At 36.7% G+C, this 21,602-nt stretch overlaps 1 protein-coding gene across 1 annotated transcript in view; it reads left to right on the top strand.

The window, feature by feature from the left end:
• BRWD1 (bromodomain and WD repeat domain containing 1) overlaps positions 1 to 21,602 on the top strand; it is a 123,407-nt gene that overhangs the window by 69,057 nt on the left and 32,748 nt on the right. Inside the window, exons 22-34 of the mRNA XM_068980370.1 lie at positions 2,677 to 2,771; positions 5,339 to 5,528; positions 7,165 to 7,290; positions 7,384 to 7,491; positions 9,827 to 9,951; positions 10,578 to 10,660; positions 12,022 to 12,133; positions 13,091 to 13,152; positions 15,468 to 15,623; positions 15,842 to 15,962; positions 17,433 to 17,558; positions 20,355 to 20,427; positions 21,490 to 21,531. Of these exons, the coding sequence (XP_068836471.1) occupies positions 2,677 to 2,771; positions 5,339 to 5,528; positions 7,165 to 7,290; positions 7,384 to 7,491; positions 9,827 to 9,951; positions 10,578 to 10,660; positions 12,022 to 12,133; positions 13,091 to 13,152; positions 15,468 to 15,623; positions 15,842 to 15,962; positions 17,433 to 17,558; positions 20,355 to 20,427; positions 21,490 to 21,531 (1,419 nt within the window). The remainder of the gene's footprint in view (positions 1 to 2,676; positions 2,772 to 5,338; positions 5,529 to 7,164; positions 7,291 to 7,383; positions 7,492 to 9,826; positions 9,952 to 10,577; positions 10,661 to 12,021; positions 12,134 to 13,090; positions 13,153 to 15,467; positions 15,624 to 15,841; positions 15,963 to 17,432; positions 17,559 to 20,354; positions 20,428 to 21,489; positions 21,532 to 21,602) is intronic.

The following is a 21,602-nucleotide window of genomic DNA, read 5'->3' as shown; positions in this document are numbered from 1 at the left end:
TTGTTATTTAGTTAGTGGGCAGGTAGTGACTTGACAGTATAAAACTCATAGGCAGGATAGATCCAGGATTTTTGGAGTTTGAATTTTGTTTAACTTAGGGACATCTTTTAGAAAAAGAACTCGGGAGTTACAAGTAGACACAAGGCCTTGATAGACAAGTTAAATCGAAAGCCTCTGAAACTTAAGTTTCATTAGCTTTGTCTTAACCCTTTGTTTACAGAAGTGTTTTGAGAATTAACTGAGATAAAACATGTAAAATTTTTTCGCAGAATGTGTGGTTTCTAGGTAGTAGATTTTAATAGCTTATTATTACTGTGATTTTTTTAGAAGTCTGTTTTGAACATAAAAAGCAGACTTTTCTGTTCAGTTGATCTAGATTGGCAGGCCTAGGAATCTGTACTTGAATGGCATTGGGCTCCCATTTTGAGAAGCATTTTTTTTTTTAGAATATGTTTACTTTGCATTTTCAAATGAAGTGAACAAAGTAGATATTTTCTTTTAGTTTTCTTTCTCCTTGGCATTTTCAGTATCTGTTATGATGCACTTAATGGCTGTTACAGGAAAAGGTTGTGTCTCAGTTTAAAAGTACCTGCTTCGGGGGACTTCCCTGGTAGTCCAGTGATTAAGAGTATGCCTACCTATTGCAAGGGACACGGGTTTGATCCCTGGTCAGGGAACTAAGATCCCACATGCCTTGGGGAAGCTAAGCCTGTGACCTATAACTGCTGAAGCGTGAGTGCCTAGAGCCCATGGTCTGCAACAAGAGAAGCCACCACAATGAAAAGCCCTTGCGCTGCGACTGGAGAGTAGCCTCTGCTCACCACACCTAGAGAAAGCCCGCTTGCAGCCGCTGCAACAAAGACCCAGTACAGCTGAAAACAAAACAAACAAATACCTTGTTAGTAGCAAAGACCAGTAGTTAAAGTAGACTGCAGCTATTTTAGGGTTGTGGAAATTAGTCGGTTGTTCCCCTCTCTTCCTTTAAAGACTTTATATGTTAGAGTAGTTTCAGGTTTAAAAAAAAATCACATAGTCCCTATATATGGTTTCTTTTTCCTATTAATGACATCTTGATTTAATATAGTACACTTGCTACAACTGATGAACCAGTTTTATACATTAACTAAATTCTATAGTTTACATTAGGGATCACTGTGCTGTATGGGGGTGTGACAGATGCATAATGTTTGGTATCTGCCATAAGATACAGAATAGTTCCATTGTCTTAAATCCTGCTCTGCTGTACTTAATCATCACTTTCCTGTCTTCTTGAGCCATGGGCACCATTGATCTTTTCACCATTTCCATAGGTTTGACTTTTCTAAAATGTTTTATAGTTGGATCAAAAAGTATGTGGCCTTTTCACATTGACCCCTTTTAGTAATGTGAGTTTAATTTTCCTCTGTGGTCAGTTTCTTTTTAGCTTTGTAAGAAATTGCCAATCTGTTATCCATAGTGGCTGTGTTATATTTTATATTCTGATCACCAGTGAATGAAAGTTTCTCTGCTCCACATCTTTGTTAAGATGTTATTTCTTCCCAACGTCATCTAAAGATGAACACAGTCCCAGTCAAAGTCCCAGCAAGTTAATTTTTTGGATATTGGTAAAGAGATTCTGAAGTTTGTTTGGAGGGGAAAAAAAAAGCCCTAGAATAACTAACAGAATACTGAAGAGCAACAAAAGGACAGGATTGATAGTTACTCCCTGACTTTAATACTTAGTATAAATAATCTACAGTTTTTAAGACAGCATAGTACTGGTAAAAGACTAGACAAATAGATCAATGGAACAGAATAAGAAACCCAGAAATAGACCAGTACAAATAGACTCAATTAGCATTTGACAGAGGAGCAAAGACCACTCAATGGACAAAGCATAGTCTTTTCAACAAGTGGTATGGAACAACTGGATAAGCCACATGCAAAAGAAAAAGAAAAAAAATCTAGACACAGTTTCACAAAAATTAACTCCAAATTATCATAAACTTAATGTAAATGTAATACAAAATTATAAAATTTCTAAAAGATAACATAATAAAAATCTAGATGACCTTGAGTGTGATGAATTTTAGATACAATTCCAGTGCTGTGATCCATGAAGGAAAAACCTGACAATAGAAAAGCCTGAAAAATACTGTTAGGAGAATGAAAAGACAAGCCACAGACTGGGAGAAGATGTTTGTAAAACTCATATCTGATAAAGGACTTGTATTCTTAGAATTCAATAAAAAGATAATCGAATTTAAGAATTGACAAAAGATCTAACAGGCACTTTGTTAGAGAAGATATACAGGTAGCACATAAGCATTCTAAAAGGTGCTCAGTATCATATGTCATTAGAGAACTGAAAGTGCACGAGATGCTACTGCTCACGTCTTAACACTGGCTTGAGTCTGAAACATTGAGAACGTTTACATTATCTTCTTATTAACTTTGTTCAGAGAATGGTCTCTTATATCAGGTTTTTATTTGCTAATAGTAGTAGTGTTAAGTCTCACAGATATTTTCTCTTGCCTAATTCTTTGATAAGAAAAGGGATGTAGTAAAGACACTTGCTTTTGGTTTTAAGTTTACCTAATTATATTTTATTACCTGGTTAGAAGGACTGTGTGGTTTCTCTTGACTTGTGTTGTTTAGGAGGTCAAGATTTTAATTTTTCTCCCCTCCACAAATCAGGAGACTTCTTGTGATCAAAGTGAAGGTTCTTGTTCTTCTGAAGAAGAAGAATGGAAAAGTGATAGAAGAAGTGAAAGTGACAGTGAAAGTTCAAGGTACCTGTTTTTACTTGTTTTAAACTTTGAAGCGTTTTAGTCATAACCTTGAATGGAATCATACTTGTGTGACATTCAAGATGTAAGAGCTTCCATCTGTCAGGTTTTTAATACATTTAAAAGGAGAAAAAAACCTGGATTAACAGTTGTTTCTATAGAAAATATTTTGGGTATTTTATTTAACTATAAAACATGTCAGCCAAAGTGTAAATATGTGTACTCAGAATATCAATTTACCCTTGGGCTACATTCATAAAGAGGAATGTCCAAAGTCTGAATGGTAAAATCACTGTTAAATTTATTATTAGTTGTTGCATATGTTGATGGAAATTCAGTTAATTAATCAAGAAGAAGAAAAAGGGAATTTTAATCAACAAGCCAAACTAAGGATTATAACCAGGAGGCAGATTCGCAGGAAGCTCTGAGAACTGTTGGGCCTGTTGGAAGCTGAAGGCACAGTCACATGCATTTTCAAGATAAAAGATGGTACGTCAGGATGACATACTGCTGTTTTATGTACATCTCACCAAGGATACATAGTCTAGGTCAACTTGTACAAAGTGAGCACTAAGTACTGTGACCCCTCCAGAGCTGGGAAACCAGGTTATTCTTTTAAGAAGTTAAATTGCTAATGTCAGAAGAAAGGAGAAAAAATGATCTTTACTATTGAGCAGGTACTCCCGTCTTTGAGTGGCTCTGGCTAACATATAATGCTGATGCCCACTGCTCATTAGGGAGGGCAGCCCAAATGGTCACACAGAGATAATTTTATGTTGAATTTTCCTTGTCCTGTCTTAAAATATAAACATTATTTTATCATACATACTAGCTTTTGTTTAGTTTTGGTATCCAAATTCATGGGACTTAAGGTGTTAGTATCTGTTCTCATCTTGATAAATGTCAACTTTCTTGGTAGATGCTCAAACCAGAAACCTAGACATCATTCTCTCTTCGTAATTATTTCTGTTACCATGTCTAGAAAATTGTCTCTCCTAAATATGACTCAATATTTTAATTTCCATTGATACTTTGCTTTACAGACTATTATATCATACTCTTGGCTTCTTTTCTCATCTTCTTTTATTCCATTATGCTTAGGAGCTGGAGTGATTTCTAGAATACTTGTTTAGTTTTGTTTGTTGTAGTCTCTCAGTCGTGTCCAACTTTTTGTGACCACGTGGACTGTAGAACCCCAGGCTTCACTGTCCTTCGATGGTGATGGACATCCCGGAGTTTGCTCAAACTCATGTCCATCGAGTCAGTGATGCCATCCAACCATCTCATCCTCTGTCTCCTGCTGCCTTCCATCTTTCCCAGTATCAGAGTCTTCTCTAGTGAGCTGGCTCTTCACATCAGGTGGCCAATGTATTGGAATCAATCCTTCCAGTCAGTATTCAGGGATGATTTCCTTTAGGATTGGACTGGTTTGATCTCTTTGCTGTCCAACAGACTCTCAAAAGAGTCTTCTCTAGCACCACAGTTCGAAGGCATCAGTTCTTTGGTGCTCAGTCTTTTTTATTTAATTTTAATTGGAAATACACAGAACATGAAATGGATCATTGTAACTGTTTTTAACTGTACAGTTCGGTAGTGTTAAGTACATTTGCAGTGTTGTGCACCCAGTCTCCAGAGCTCATTTCATCTTGCAATACTGAGACATATACCCACTGAACAGTAATTCATCACTCCACCCCACCTACCCTGGCAACCACCACCCTTGCCTTTCTGTGTCTGTATTCATTATATTTGAATTCAGCTTATCTTGAATTTTATTACACAAAGCACATGCTCTTAAGATTTTTAAAACAGCTCTTTTTATAGCGTAAAAGATAATGCAGAAATAACATTTATAGTAAATAGCTTTTGGATATGGTTTTTATGGAGCCTGGGAGGTATGTGGTTGGGTAATCATGGCCCCAGTTAGAGGGTCTTTATCCTCTTCTGTGTTTGCTAAAGCTGGCAGTGTGGCAGGGGCTAGTTTTCTAGATTGAGTTTCCTATTTGGCTCTGCTTTTGCTCCAGAGTAGGGCGAGACTAGTCCCTCTGTGGGATCTTTTCTCATATCAGGGAGAATCCCCTTCTTGGCAAGAAGCCGTGCCCACTTACAGCTTTCTGTTTGATGTGGCTCTGCTTTCCTTGTGCTTCTCAGTATACTCACTGATAGGTCTATCATCCCAGTTAACATTTCTAGTCCATTTCTGAGCTTCCTGCAGTTTAGGGGAAGTGCTGCTCTTCTGGTCTCTACTGTTTTCATAACTATACTTCATTTTTGGATGGGGAAATTATTAGTTGGCTCTTGATGTTGTCTTCCGTGAGTTCTCATCCAAATTATACTTAGAAACATTTATTCAGGCTTACATCCTTTTCTAATTTCCAGTGTCAGTGAAGATTTTTCTCTTCTCATGATCTTTGGTCACGTCAGTATTTGCTGATAGTGAGAGTAGTTGAATCTTCCTAGGATCTTTTCTTTCCTCCTTGTTGTCTCCATCTCTCTTAAGGTTGTAGGATTAATTTGCTATTCAGGCTTAGATTCTGGTTCCATACAACTTACAACTTTTCCTTTTCCAGTGACTCTTCCTCTAGGTATTCTGATTGGACAGCCGACGCAGGCATCCACCTGCAGCCTCCTTTACGAACATCATCTCGACGACGAATTACTCGATTTTGCAGCAGTTCAGAGGATGAAATGTCTGCTGAGAATTTATCTCCTCCAAAAAGGAGACGAAAGAGAAAGAAAGAAAATAAGCCTAAAAAAGAGGTACGAAAAGGATACCCTTAAAAATAACATCTATCTACACTTTCATAGTTTCTGTCCATATTTAGAAATTGGATATCTTTGGGAATTTGGAGCCTTCGTTGTTATTATTTTGATTGATAATGTTGTATCATCAGGAATCAAATGTAAAATACAAACTTACTTTTGGAAAAGCTTCTTTATTATTCAAACTATCTAATCTGCTCTGAATTGAACTTGGCACTTAACACCTTTTTGAATCTGTAATTTCAGAGGGAAAGATCTATTTTGCTCAGAACCCCACCATAACTCTTATTTTCTCCTGTCAATTTTGACACCAGAAATATACTTCAAGGCATTTTAAGGGCCTTCTTGTTTTGTCTGCTATTGTCATGTTTCCCATTTTCATTTGACATGTTCCATCTTATTACTTTTCTCATTGTAACATCCCTGTACCTTGTTATACGTATAGTGCATGTGCTCCTGTTGAATATTTAAAGATGCTATGTCTTTGTATTAGTTATCTTTTGCTATATAACAGATCATCTTGGAACTTATCTTAAAAACAACAAACATGTATTATTTAATGTTTTAATGAATCAGGAATTTGGAAACTGATTAGCTGATTTTTGACTCATGAGGTTGCAGTCATCATATTGGCATGGGTCACAGTGTTGTGAAGTCTTGATTAGAGGTGGATCTTTGAAGCTTTTCATGGAGTAGTTGGCTGGTGGCCTCAGTTCCTCACCACATGGGTCTCTCCATAGGGCTGCTTGAGTGTCTTCTTACCTTGGTAGCAGATTGTCCCCAGAGCAAGTGGAACAAAAATTAAACAAGGGCTAAACCTTTTATGACCTAGGCTTAGGAGTTGCCCATTGTTACTTATGCTTTTTTCTCTTTGTTAAAAGGAGTTGGAGCCCACACTCCAGTGGAGGAGACTTGGGCTCCACCTGTTAAAGAGGAAAGGAAGAGTAGCAGAATTTGTGGTTCTGTTTTAAAATTACCAGTCTCTTTTTAAAAAAACTTTCCTTCCATTATGGTTTATCACAGAGTATTGACTATAGTCCTCTGTGCTCTACAGTAGACCTGTTGTTTATTCATCCTATACATAATAGCTTGCCTCCACTAACCCCAGACTCCCATCCCATCCCTCCCTTCCCCTTGACAGCCACAAGTCTGTTATCTGCCTGTGTGAATCTGTTTCTGTTCTATAAAAGTGCATTTGTGTTATCTTTTAAATTGCACATGTAAGTGAAATCATATGTGAAATTACCAGTCTCAAAACCTCAAATCCAGAGGAGACTGCCTGAGATAATTAGTCTGTGGGAGAATTCACTGTGGAGTCTTGGCAAAGTAGGCTTAGTGTGTTGAAGAGGGTTGTTGAAGAGGGTTTAGTTTGAAATTAGCTCCATTTCATAGGATGAAATGTGAGTGCTGTGAAGAATCTGTTAGAAATTCAGGAGAAAAGTGCTCGGTAGATCTACAATGCTTATACAACTGATAATGTTCCTGTGTATGTATGAACCAAGTATATATGCTGTTAGAAACTAATCATTAGGTGACATGCTTATAAAAGTCAGCCAAAGTCTTTTGTTTTCAATTAAACAGTGCATGCTGCCACTTTCTATCTTATTAAACTTTGTACTCTTCCCCTTGGCAGAATTTGAGGAGGATGACTCAGGCAGAGCTTGCAGATGTGGAACATTTATATGAATTTCATCCTCCAGTTTGGATAACTGACACCACACTTCGAAAATCTCCTTTTGTTCCTCAAATGGGTGATGAGGTGAGAGTTACAGAGTTTAAAAATATGGATATGTATCATAAAATTAAATTACTCTTAGGTTTTTATTTTTAAATGTCTGTTTCCCTTTTGTAGGTAATATATTTTCGACAGGGTCATGAAGCTTATATTGAGGCTGTCAGAAGAAATAACATTTATGAACTGAATCCTAACAAGGAGCCATGGAGAAAAATGGATCTTAGGGTAAGATGATGGCATTATGAAGTCTTAAACATTTAGCACATACATATGTAGTTATTTGTAAATCCATTTAAGAAACACTCTGGAGGCATACCATATTACTATCTTTCCATTAATTTCCACCTTAAAAACATTTTTGCTGTTAACCTGCTAAGCATTAAGGTCTAGTCAGAAGACATGCTTTTTGGTGGACACTCTATACTGCTGGAAGGCATCTTGACTATATTACCATTAATCTTAAAATGCTTGTACCCAGGACAGATTTTCAGAAGTGCAAGTCTCCAAAAAGCAAACAAACAAAAAAATTGGTAAAAAAGTTTCAATGACATGCATAATAAAGTACAGGAAAAACTTTAGCTTCTCTGTACTTTGTATACATATTTTTAACATTTAAAGAAAAATATCATGTTTTAACAAGTAGCAGCAAATAGTTATTCAACTTGGTGAGAAAGGTGCAAGAAACAAGTCCAGGCTCCCTAGAAGGTATCTTGGTAATTAGAATTAAAACTGAAAATATTTACACCTTTAAAATCAGTGATTTTACTTTTGGTAATTTAGGAAAGAACCAAAAGTGCATACAAATTTATGAGCAAGGTAATTCCATATCACTGTTTATAAAAGCCAAAAATTAGTAAAAAATCCAAATATCCCACAATACTGAAGGAACCAAATCATGATATGTTTCTATATTTGGCTACTATGTAGAGCCCACTATGTAACTGAAATTTGTAAAGTATTTGTTAAATGAATGTTACATTTTCACTAGTAAGAGGAAAAATGGGATGTGAAATTACAGTTTTAGTTACAAAAAAATTTTAAAGACATGGGGTCAACCACAATAAATACAAATGTCAGTGGTGATTAAATGTAGAATAGTATTATAGGTAATTTTTATTTTTTATACTTCGTATTTTTAAATACTTTCATTAACTGTGGAAGGTGAACAAACTCTGCTTCTGTGCAGTTGGCTTTAAGATACCTTGAGATGTATATCTCTTTTACTTATTACTATGTACCTGAGGACAGTTGATTCTCATTTTTCATGAATTTTTATTTGCAACTTGCCTATTCACTGTATACTATTTGTAACACCAGAATCAATATTCAAGATGCTTTCTAGTCATTTGCAGACATGCATAGCTTGGCAAAAAATTTGATTTGCCTGCCTAACATGTTTCTTAGCTGAGGTTGAACAAGATGAGCTTCTTTTGAGCTCTCATGTTGTAAATAAGTGTTCTTTTCATTTTATTCATCGCCACATTAAATTTTTTTCACGTTTTTGTGCTTTTTTGTTGGTGACATGCTGTTTAAAACGGTCCCCAAACATAGTGCTCAAGTACTGTCTTGTGTAACTAAGCACAGGAAAGTGATGATGTACCTTAGGTAGAAGGTCTGTGTTAGAGTAGCTTCACTGAGACGTGAGTCATAGTGCTGTTGGCTGTGAGTCCAGTGTTAATGACTCAGCACATATATTAAAGGAGGTTTTTTAACACCGAGATTCACATTACACAAGATACTATATTAATTAGGTGACTGAAATGTTATGACTTGTATCAACCTGAGCTTGTTTTTCCTTCAGGAGCAGTGGTTCAGTTTTCACTGTGAAATCACTGATTCCTTGTTTTAAGTGGCCCTGTAGAATAATAAGAATATTGCAGATAATGAGAATCAACTGAACTTTTAGCACTTTGTTTGGCATATTATAACATTTTGTGCAGTGAATAAGTGGATGAATGATGTCATACTGTTAGCATTAAGGAAGCAGATATTGGAAGAAGGCTCATTAATGAGTAGGATGCTCTCACAATAGGAACCTCTTCTGTTGCCTGTCTTACTTACCCCAACTGCCTGGAGCAGCTCACAACACACAGTAGATCTTCATATAAACAAGTATTTATGGCAGTGTATCAGGTTGAAATTTAATATCAAATTTTTGAAGAATAGTAAGCCAAATGCTTACATATTTTGATTTGCATAATACAAAATTATGTAAATGAAAATGTGCCTCTAGAAAGAGAAGAAAGTCAGAAGGAAGTTCCGATGGTATACAGTGATTGTCTTTAGATACTGAGCTGATGGATGATTTGTGTCCTCCTCCTTATACTTTTGGTGTGTTTTTTCTAAAGCTAGCATATTGCTTACATTAGAAAATGTTTAAATACACCTTCGAAAAGATGTGAAGATACAGCAAAAAAATGACTGTAATTAATGATAAATCCCTTGTCTGGTTTGAAATCCTGAATTGTGAGCTGAGTTAATTTGGGAATATGTGGAGAATTATCATCTTGAGGAATTGCTTTATTTTAACCATATATTGTTTTTAAAATATCTGTTACAGGATCAAGAATTGGTCAAAATAGTTGGAATACGATATGAGGTTGGACCCCCTACACTTTGTTGCCTCAAACTAGCATTTATAGATCCTGCAACTGGAAAACTTATGGACAAATCTTTCTCTATTAGGTACATGTTATATTTTAAAAATGGAGTTAGTTAAATTTAGATTTTCCCTCCTGCCTGATTAGCATGTCCTTTCCATTCAGCTGCAGGGTGCAGCACAGCTGTGAGCTGCAGTTCTGATAGAGGGGACCCATAGAAGTAAAAATCCTGGATCTGCAGTGGCCACTAGGCGGGAGTGTGTTGATTGCATTTTCCATGCCACTTAAATGTGTAGAGAATTCTGGCCTGTAGTGGAGATGGCATCTACATTTGTTTTTCAGAAAATGTTAGAATAATTTTCTAAACCTGTGCCATCCAGTATGGTAGCTGTCAGCCAGATGTGGCTGTTGGGAACTTGAACTGTTGCTAATTTGAATTGAGTGTGGTGTAAGTTTACACACTGGATTTTGAAGGCTTGGAGAATGTAAAATATTTCATTATTTTGTATTATTTGGTAAAACAGTATTTAGGATATATTGGGTTAAATGAAATACACTTAAAATTAATTTAACTGGTTTCTTTTACTTGAATAAGGCTAGTTGAAAATTAAAAACTACAAATATGGGCCCCATTGTATTTTCTTTGGACACTGTTGTTCTGGACTATAACCTGCTATGAAGGAAATATAACAGTCTTTTATTTTTGTTTAGATACCATGACATGCCAGATGTTATTGACTTTCTTGTCTTGCGTCAGTTTTATGATGAAGCAAGACAGAGGAATTGGCAGTCTTGTAAGTCTGTTCTTATTGGATTTTATGTATACCCTGAAAAATTAATCTCTCATTGATATGAATTTTTTGTTGTGCTGCTGCTTATTATGGAGGATGGAAAAATGTAAATTCTGGAAAGAAATAAAAGTGACTGCTAAGTATATTTTGCTTAGGGATTAGTATGATATGTGACATTTCGGAGGAATGATTTCTTACTCCTTGATTATAGGCTAGAGTAGACCTTTCATTTCCTTTCAGACTGGTCTACACTGCATTGTCTCCATCTATTATGTGACACTGGTATAATCCATAAAATTACCTCTGATACGAAACAATCAGAAAGTTGAAAAATGATGCAGATGTTACACTGATAGTGTTCTGGTATACCAGAATATTTTGCCTTTGATACTATATCAACCTAAACTTAAATAGATTGACTTGAGAAAACTATTCCTTTAAAAAATTAAAAATTTGTATAAAATTGATATTTTATAGCCATGAATTATATAGGTAGACAAATAAAATCACTTAAATGTAGGCACTAACTTTTAGTGTGGGTATTTGAGTGTTGTTTTTGTGGTGACCGTTTAAAGCAGGCCAGTGGGCTGGCCGGCTTAGACTTCTGTGGTCACTAATCTCCTCAGGATGTATTGATGACTCTCATTAGGCAAGCACCTGCCATAGCTGTTTCATGGTTTTGCATGCATTGCTGTTCAGTATGCACTGCTCTCTGGGGAACTCATGTATTGACTTCAGACACCTAGAAGAGCTCATTCTCCATTTATCAGTTTCAGTGAAATACTCTGTTCTACCTCCACTGTGTCAGCTCATGTACACATTCATAAATGATGCTTTGACCTCATTAATTTTTCTAATTTCTGTTACCTTTTTCTACAGGCAATACAAATAGGTAAATATTAGATAAATTCCCTGAGTCCCTATTTGAAATGAAATCTTATCAGATAATATGACTTCTCTTGGTAGCCTAGTTTAATGGTAATGTCCACTCAGGTAATCAGGGTTATTTTGGGGACTGAGGAGATGAAAGTTTTCTTGAAGAAGAACATCTAGGCACCAAAAACAACAAAAACCAGACAACTGGAATATATGGAAGTTAACATTGTACTGCCAAGTCCCAAAGAACTTGATAGTTCCTAGCTGTTCCTGTTTTTCAACCCCCGTAATGTGTAAATTATAAGCTCTCATTCTGTTTCAATAAGATGCCCATTAAAAAAATTTTTAACCTTGATTCTCTACAAGAGGAATGACTAATTTTAAGATTAAAAATATTATTTGATTTATCTGTGTCATAGGTGTTGTATAAATTAAAATTGTTAATGTTATTAGCAAATTGATATCTCAGATTTGGTTGTCTCTTTCAGGTGACAGGTTCCGTTCCATCATTGATGATGCTTGGTGGTTTGGAACGGTGCTACGTCAAGAGCCATATCAGCCTCAGTACCCTGATAGTCATTTCCAGTGTTACATTGTGAGGTCTGTATGCCAATGAAAATAGTCCTCTCAACATTTGTTCACTGTGACAGGTTGTGATATAAATCACTGATGTGTTTCAGGTTAATAAAAATAACACCATTGAATTTGTTATTATGTCAGTCTCACGTTTGTAGAATCTTTCTAGCATGCCTCTGTTGCTAGTGCCTTCATTGGTATGGGTTCTCCTTTCTTCCCAGGGGCCTTTTGTGTAGCTCTGACTCAGTGTAAAAAAATCCACCTGCCAGTGCAGGAGACATAGGAGATGTGGGTTTGATCCCTAGGTTGGGAAGACCCCCTGGAGAAGGTCATGGCATCCGCTCCAGTATTGTTGCCTGGAGAATCCCCATGGATAGCAGAGCCTAGCAGACTACAGTCTGTGGGGTTGCAAAGAGTCGGACATGATTGAGTGACTGAGTATTTCCTCAGCCCAGTGTTGCAGGATCATTTCACTGTTCAGGAGCACACATTACTCCATTTCCCTTGTTCAGAAAAAGTCTTTGCTGTCTTTCCGTTGGCTGTGGAAACAAAGTCCACGTGCTGAAGCATGGCATTCAAGGCTTTCACACTGTCTTTCTTCACTTACCCTGGGTACAGGCCACACAGGATTTTTGGTTCGGTTTTTGAAGCTGCCATACATTTTTATACTTCCTTATATGGAGAACGAAATGGCAGCCCACTCCAATATTCTTGCCTGGAGAATCCTGTGGATGGAGGAGCCTGGTGGGCTGCTGTCCATAGGGTCACTCAGAGTCGGACACAACTGAAGCCACTTAGGATGCATGCATGCATTATACTGTATCCTAAAGAACACTCACTGTTAATACTTAAATTTCCATTGCTACAGTGAGGTTAATTTTTGCATTTTCTATCGTTTCTGTACTCTTAATAGTGAATATCTAGTTATCAGCCAGAAATTGTCTTTGTGAAAGAGTAACCAAACTTTTTTGGTCTTAACAGGTGGGACAATACTGAAATTGAAAAACTTAGCCCATGGGATATGGAACCAATACCTGACAATGGTACGTAGTTTTTAAATGATGAAAGTATGTTTTCAGTATTTTTATCTTATTCATGTACATAGAGTGCATTTGTTGTCTTTGAGAAACGTTAACATTATGCGAACTGTGAGCTTTAGTAAAAATAAGAACAAAATTATGTGTATCCTGGCTCCTTATTTCTTATCCTGTTTCCAGCCTGTTTCTGACTGTATCTTAGTTACCAGCTATCATTTCTCAAGTAACTATGTATTTATCTCTTCTTGACCTCGTTCATGAACCCTGCATTTCCTTTTCCTCATCCTTATTTTAGTACCCTGTTTAAAGAAAAGCCTAATTTGACTTTTGTCTGTTTCTTGCATTATGTCAGCTTGCTTGTCTTACTAGGGTTTGTCTGTTCCTTTTCTGTCAGAGGTAAGTGTCTGTTCCAACAGCAGCCTCTTCTGCAGTGCTTGCTGTCCCCTGCTTTGAGCTCCTCTCAGACCTGGTATTGACACTGAGTTCATTGCCTCCAACAATGAAACTTTCCCATCTCCATTCAAGTTTGAATTTGTGTCTTTTACCTTAAAACAACTCTCATTACATTTTCTTGAACATTTTAGCTACTGAATTAATTAACTTCACTCCTGTTAAACTTTTTGAAGGGGTGCCCTGTATATCTCTTGTCTCCATCTCTCCTCCATTAGGCCTTTTCTTCTTTATTAGTGTTGATTGAACATAAAAACATGCAAAAACTTTTGTCCTTCTACCTCCACTTATTGACATGTGAAACTTCTGCTCTGTGTGGTGTTCTTGTGTCTGCCTTAGGGGCCAAGCCCTTTTCCTTCATGTTTTATTCACTGACATATCTCCATCAGCTATTGTCTTGCTTTACTTTGAAAATTAGGAGTTTTTCCAGAAAATTTTGAAAAAATAACTACAAGTCTTGAAAGTCACCAGTGACTTCTTAAATTTTCTTTCGAGCTTAGTATCTTAACAAATAATACTTAGCAATGTGAAATGAAATTTTGCATTGTATAATACCTATATAGATAAACCCTTTTTGATAAACCCTTTAGATAAAATAAACCCTTTTTGAGGTCTCACTCTGTTGCTAAGAACTTCATGTGTATCAGTTCATTTAATCTTTCTCTGAGGTGATGCTCTGTTATTATTTTAAAGGTAAAGGAATGCAGACTCGAGAGTCTCCAGTACCTGGTTCTGAGTTGTACAGCTCTGAAAAGGATAGGAGTTAGGATTCTAAGCTGTCTGGCATCAGCATGTGTTTTTAACAGCCAGTTGTAGCTACTTCTTTGTAAACAACGCGAAATTAGTGAAAGCACTCACATAGAAAGATTTTACATGTTCATGAGGCCAAGAAGCCTTTGGAAGAGTTGTCAAACAACATGAATAGGCAGAAAGATAAATTTGGAGGTGTATGAAGAAAAGCTCATTTGCATTATCAGTCTTGGAAATGTGCATTAAGTAATAATAAAATATTGTTTTACCTATCAGATTGTTAGAGTGATACATTTGTCTCCAGGCTTGTTGACGTTTTTCTCCTTTTAAAATAATTTTTAAGAAACCATTCTCTGAATATTTACATTGCCTCTTGTTCTTTTTTAAAATGCACACGCTCTTTTAAAAGGCTGTTTTGTAATATTCTTGAGCTGGAAATTATTTCAAAATGAAATGTTTAAAAAGTACAGTAAAAATTGACAATGGAAAGTATGAAGAATTTCTGAATGCCCAGCTTTCTTGATCGTTAGCATCTTCCATAAGTGTAGTGCAGTCATCAAAATCAGGAAATACCCTTGTAACAATTCTAATCCTCCCAGCCTTTTCCAGGTTTTTACCATAATCCTGATGTTTTTTCACAGCTTGGGTTTCATCGCCATGTCTTCTCCGTTTCCTTTCGTCTGTGATCCCTAAATTTTCCCATTATCTTTCACAGCCATGATGCCTTTGAAGAGCGCTGGCCACTTTGTAGAATATCCCTTAGTTTGGGTTTGTCTGATATCCCCCGTGATTAATTCTGGAGTTTGCATGTTTGGCAGGAGTGTCAAAGAAGTAATGTTGTGGCTTTCCCAGTACATCCCGTAGGAGGCATCTGATAGCATTTTGCCCTATTACTGGGAATATTAACTTTCTGATAGCATTTTGCCCTATTACTGGGAATATTAACTTTTAATCATTTGATTTAGGTGGAGTCGGCCAGGTTTGTCCACTACAAAGTAGCTTCTTTTTCCTTTGGTTATTATCCTGTTTATGAACTTGGGCAGCTTTAAAATATAGTGTATATTTGGTTTCTGGTTTGATTTTTTTCTTTTCTTTTTTTTTTTTTTTTGATGAAATCATAGTTGATCCACCTGAAGAATTAGGCGCTAGTATTTCTGTCACTTCAGATGAGCTAGAGAAATTGCTCTACAAACCTCAAGATGGTGAATGGGGTCAGAAATCAAGAGATGAAGAATGTGAACGAATTATTAGTGGTATAGATCAACTTTTGAATCTTGGTAAGTTTTTTACGGTGAAAAAGTTGATTTTCACGATTTCTTTTCCATAGAGGTATTTTAAAACAGTAATGTGATTGTGTTCTTTTATTACAATTTCTTTGTTACTTTTGGGGTAAGCCTGCAGTGTTGATTGTAGCTCTGTTTTATGAATGATTTGTCGAGAAATATCCCTTAGAGGTCATGAATTTAGATGAAGATTCTTCCTTCTGCTGTTACAGATATCGCAGCAGCTTTTGCAGGTCCAGTTGATCTGTGTACATACCCGAAGTACTGTACTGTAGTGGCTTACCCAACTGATCTGTACACCATTCGAATGAGACTTGTGAATCGATTTTACAGGTGAGTAGAAACTTACTTTAAAGGTAATTTGGACCATGCCAGTTAGAGTGAAAAGAGGTAGTAGTGGCTGACAGTGACAGTGCTGGAGTGGGGACTGATTAACATTATTTTCCATTTCATTCTCTTCTTTCATTATAGTCATTTCTTGGCTCTGTGTGTAAGGCAGGGTTAGATGCCTATGGGTAGGTATGGATAGAACCTGGACAAGGAAAAGGAACACATTTCATTCCTTAGTCTTTAGTATTCTATTTTTCTTAACAAAAGCTGCTCCATTTAAATATAAAATTTTAGTTAACAATTTTTTTTGAGCTCCAAATCACTGGAGATAGTGACTTCAGCCATGAAATTAAAGGATGCTTGCTCCTTGGAAGAAAAGCTGTGACCAACCTAGACAGCATATTGAAAGCAGAGACATTCATTACTTTGCTGACAAACCATACCAGTCAAAAGTATGGTTTTTCCAGTAATCATGTATGGATGTGAGAGTTGGACCATAAGCTGAGCGTCGAAGACTGGATGCGTTTGAACTGTGGTGTTGGAGAACACTCTTGAGAGTTCCTTGGAATGCAAGGAGATCAAACCAGTCAATCCTAAAGGAAATCAGTCTGAAATATTCATTGGAGGGACTGATGTTGAAGCTGAAACTCCAATCCTTTGGCCACCTGATGTGAAGAACTGACTCCTTGGAAAAGACCCTGATGCTGGGAAAGATAGAAGACAGGAGGAGAAGGGACAACAGAGGATGAGATGGTTTGATGGCATCACCGACTCGATGGACATGAGTTTGAGCAAGCTCCGGGAGTTGGTGATGGACAGGGAAGCCTGGCGTGCTACAGTCCATGAGGTCACAGAGTCAGACATGACTGAGCAACTGAACTGAGTTAATAGTTGGACTTTGACCTTTGAAAATTAATTTCCTGGAATCATCAACTTTTTGTCTCTGGCTTTTAGACTGCTGAAAACTATAAAATTTCCCATTCTCAATGATTTTTTTTTTGAAGCAGGTTATGGTATTTTATTCTGTATGATTCAGCAACTTTGAGAAAATTATCTTCACAAAATATTGACTTCTTGAGATCATACTGTTGGTGTTAATTTACCTCGATAGTGTTGTAAACGTGGGTTTAGTCAGAAACTACTTTGTCAGTCTGTAGTCAGATTGAGTTTCTTAGGATTGATGGTATTTAACACATTTTGTTCATTGAGTCTATAGCTTCAAACAAGCCTAAAGGCAATGTGAAAAGGGAGAGTTGCTTTTTTGGTTTTCTGGATGTGGTTAAGTGATCTGTTAAGATTTTCAGTCCTTAAATGTATTCTCTGCAGTTCAGCTTCTAATATAATTGCTATGACTGTGATGAAGTTGACAGCATTATTTTACTGTATCATTCTGGCTTAACATGCAGGATTTTTTAACTTGGTTTCTGTATTTTCATTTTTTAAACCCTAACTTCCTTGTTTTTTACTTTGAAGGAGGCTATCTGCATTAGTTTGGGAAGTCAGATATATAGAACACAATGCCAGAACATTTAATGAACCTGAGAGTGTAATTGCAAGATCAGCTAAGAAGATAACAGACCAGCTTTTAAAATTTATCAAGTAAGTGACCTCATGTTATAGATGTTGTGGAAAAGTTACTTTGTATATTGTGTTTTTAATTTGTTGCATTTTAATGTGTTACATTAAAGGACATTTCTTTAAATTTCTATTTCTGTGGTTATAATTTAGGTAAAGGAATAAGAAGTTGAACAGTCAAATTTTTTCTGTTTCTTTAAAATTTTTCTCAGAGGTTAAAGTGTCTGCCTGGAATGCAAGAGACCAGGGTTCTATCTCTGGGTCGGGAAGATCCCCTGGAGAAGGAAATGGCAACCCACTCCAGTACTCTTGCCTGGAGAATCCCATGGAGGGAGGAGCCTGGTAGGCTACAGTCCATGGGGTTGCATAGAGTTGGACACGACTGAGCAACTTCACTTTCACTTTCACAGAGAGTTGCCCTGTTTTCCCCTTAGGTTGACATCTTACACAGCTGTAGTGTCCTTATGAAGTGTTAAGAAATTATCCTTGGTACAATACTATTGACTAAAGTACAGAATTTATCTGGATTTCATCAGTTTTTACATCAGTGTCTTTTTCTGGTACAGGACCCAATCCAGAATTCCCACTGCATTCGCTCTTTGGTTTTCATAGTCTCCTTTAATCTAGTCTTTTCTTTCTTAGTCTCCTTTAATCTAGTCTTTTCTTTCTTTAATTATGGCATCATTTTTTAAAATATAAATTTATTTATTTTAATTGGAGGTTAATTACTTTACAATATTGTATTGGTTTTGCCATATATCAACGTGAATTCGCCACAGGTATACATGTGTTCCCCATCCTGAACCCCCCTTCGTCCTCCCTCCCCATCATTTTTTAATGAATGTTGTACCCTTATTTAGTTCAGTTCAGTTCAGCTGCTCAGTCATGTCCAACTCTTTGCAACCCCATGAACTGCAGGCATCACCAACTCCCAGAGTCTACCCAAACCCCTGTCCATCGAGTTGGTGATGCCATCCAACCATCTCATCCTCTGTCGTCTGCGTCTCCTCCTGCCCTCAATCTTTCCCAGTATCAGGGTCTTTTCAAATGAGTCAGCTCTTTGCATGAGGTGGCCAAAGTATTGGAGTTTCAGCTTCAACATCAGTCCTTCCAATGAACATCCAGGACTGATCTCCTTTAGGATGGACTGGTTGGATCTCCTTGCAATCCAAGGGACTCTCAAGAGTCTTCTCCAACACCACAGTTCAAAAGCATCAATTCTTCGGCGCTCAGCTTTCTTTATAGTCCAACTCTCACATCCATACATGACCACTGGAAAAACCATAGCCTTGACTAGATGGACCATTGTTGGCAAAGTACTGTCTCTGCTTTTTAATATGCTGTCTAGGTTGGTCATAACTTTCCTTCTAAGGAGTAAGCGTCTTTTAATTTCATGGCTGCAGTCACCACCTGTAGTGATTTTGGAGCCCCCAAAAATAAAGTCTGACACTGTTTCCACTGTTTCCCCATCTATTTGCCATGAGTGATGGGACTAGATGCCATGATCTTCGTTTTCTGAATGTTGAGCTTTATGCCAACTTTTTCACTCTCTTCTTTCACTTGCATCAAGAGGCTCTTTAGTTCTTCTTCATTTTCTGCCATAAGGGTGGTGTCATCTGCATATCTGAGGTTATTGATATTTCTCCCGGCCATCTTGATTCCAGTTTGTGCTTCCTCCAGCCCAGTGTTTCTCATGATGTACTCTGCATATAAGTTAAATAAGCAGGGTGACGATATACAGCCTGGACGTACTCCTTTTCCTATTTGGAACCAGTCTGTTGTTCCATGTCCAGTTCTAACTTTCTTCCTGACCTGCATACAGATTTCTCAAGAGGCAGCTCAGGTGTAGCATGTAGTTTAATTTGGGTCGTCTGATATTTTCTCACAGTTAGGTTGAGTTTTAATCTGTTTTGGATTGTATCCTGTGAAAGTGTATGTATGAATAGTCCACACTTTCTGGCATTTGGAAATCAGTTTCAAATAGTAGGATGAAAATTGACCTCCAAATTGAGATCCTAGTCCCAACCTATTCTGTTCTAGTCAACTTTCTGGATGACGTTGGACATATTACTCAGCCTCTTTCCTTTAAAATGCCATATGATTTTGCTGTATGATCTTATATGCCTTTCCCCCACAGTTATAAAAATTCTTTGAAAGAATTATAAATTAGAGAAGATAATTTTTAAATTCTGACATGATTTTAAACTTCTGGCTCCAAACTGGTGAATAAATGATTCCAGTCTGTTTCACATGAACCTTCTGGGCTGAATCTGTCCATTGTCTGGAGGACTCAAGCTTGTTCCCTTTTTCCCCAAATTCTTTTCTGCTCAGGGAGACCACATGTCCATTTTCATCCCCATCATGTCTAGAATTTCCTGCTTTAACATTCTTCCTTCTGCTGCGTTTACAGTGAGGTCAAGATGTAATTTGCTTCAGTTTCTACTTCCTTTTTTGTTTCTATTCTCTTTTATCTCAAATCAGCCATTTTCCTGATACTCACTGTACAAATATTACCAGTGGTGATAACTTAGAAAAACTCATCTGTGTATTCATCCAGTTGAGGCCATAGTTACAATACTTCTGGATTACCAGCTTAATTTCCATACATACTTAATTGAAAAAAATTACTTTCAGTATTCTAGTACAATTACTTGTTTCCACAGAGGATAGAGTGAAAACCTGATATTCTACTGCTTTTAATTTGGTGTGCATCGTTGGGGAGCTGTTTGCATAGTTGGGGATCTGTATCTTAAAGTAGTTGAAATATTCCGAAATAAGAACTATATTTGCATACTATTAAAGTAAAAAATTGTCTTTTAGGAATCAAGACTGTATAAATATCTCAGAACTTTCTAACACTTCTGAAAATGATGAGCAAAATGCCGAAGATTTGGTATGAAGTTTGTGAATTTTATAATGGCTTTTGTTTATTTCAAATGATGACTTAGAATGAAGAGTGAAGTAGAAAACATTGGTTACCCATATCAATTCTTGCTATAGTTCAGTGAACTATGAAAATAGGGCACTTGATAAAACTACAGTTTAAAATTATGTAGGTGGTCAATGAGGTAATAGACAATAATTGATACTAAATAAACCAAGTAATGTCTAGGGAAGTAATTTAGGTTTGGAACATGTTCTCTTTCCAAAGTTTTGGTAGAGAAAGATGTAATATAAGAAGTACCTTGGAAATATTTTTGGTAAAATCAGTATTTGAGCAAATTTCCTGGCAGTCCAGTGGTTGGACTGTGCACTTTTACTGCCGTGGCCTGGGTTCAGTCCCTGATTGGGTTCAGATCCTGCAAACCACATAGTGCAGCCAAAAAAGAAAGTCAGTATCTGAGAGTTGGATTTAATTGTAATTAAAAATCAATAAACATTACTCTGTTTTAAGTACCCTAAAGTCCTTCACTCAAGATGGTGTTGAAGTGTAAGTACAAAGCAGATATCCATGGTATTGTGTAATTTCACTTCATACAAAATCAGGTTGTTGTATGTAGTTGGAGGAAGGATTCTCTGTGGTGTCAGTTTCCACACAAACTATTATCATGGTTCACTGATACTCCTGCCAATTTAATGTTGGAATATAAATGAGTATGCTAATACATGATTAATACATGATTTAGGCGATAAAATGTGTAGCTTACATAATGTAAGCATCTGTGGGAGACTGTTTCTGAGTTTTATCCTGTGGACGTGCACAGAGCAACTTGTTATAGCCATATTTTGGAATTAGTACATATTTATATTACAGAATGTAAAGGATTATTAAGAATAAGGGTCGGTTTCTTGAACTGAGTGCCATGAAAATCATGTGATAGTCTGTCTTTTGAGGTTCTGTTATCAAGTTATAACCCTTGTAGAACTTAAAAGTCTTTGATATGCTTTATGTTAACGATTATTGCTTGTCTAATGACAATCTTACCACTTAAAGTGCTCTGATTTTTATTCCTAGGATGATAGTGATCTTCCTAAAACATCTTCTGGAAGAAGGAGAGTAAGTTAATCTGTGTGATTAACCTTAGTTGTTGACTTATTCTCTGATTTAATATCAATGTAAGATTTTAG

The sequence above is a fragment of the Capricornis sumatraensis genome, chromosome 1, assembly GCF_032405125.1.
Source record: "Capricornis sumatraensis isolate serow.1 chromosome 1, serow.2, whole genome shotgun sequence".
In the NCBI taxonomy this organism is placed as follows: Eukaryota; Metazoa; Chordata; class Mammalia; order Artiodactyla; family Bovidae; genus Capricornis; species Capricornis sumatraensis.
This window is presented reverse-complemented; position numbering and strand designations above follow the sequence as displayed.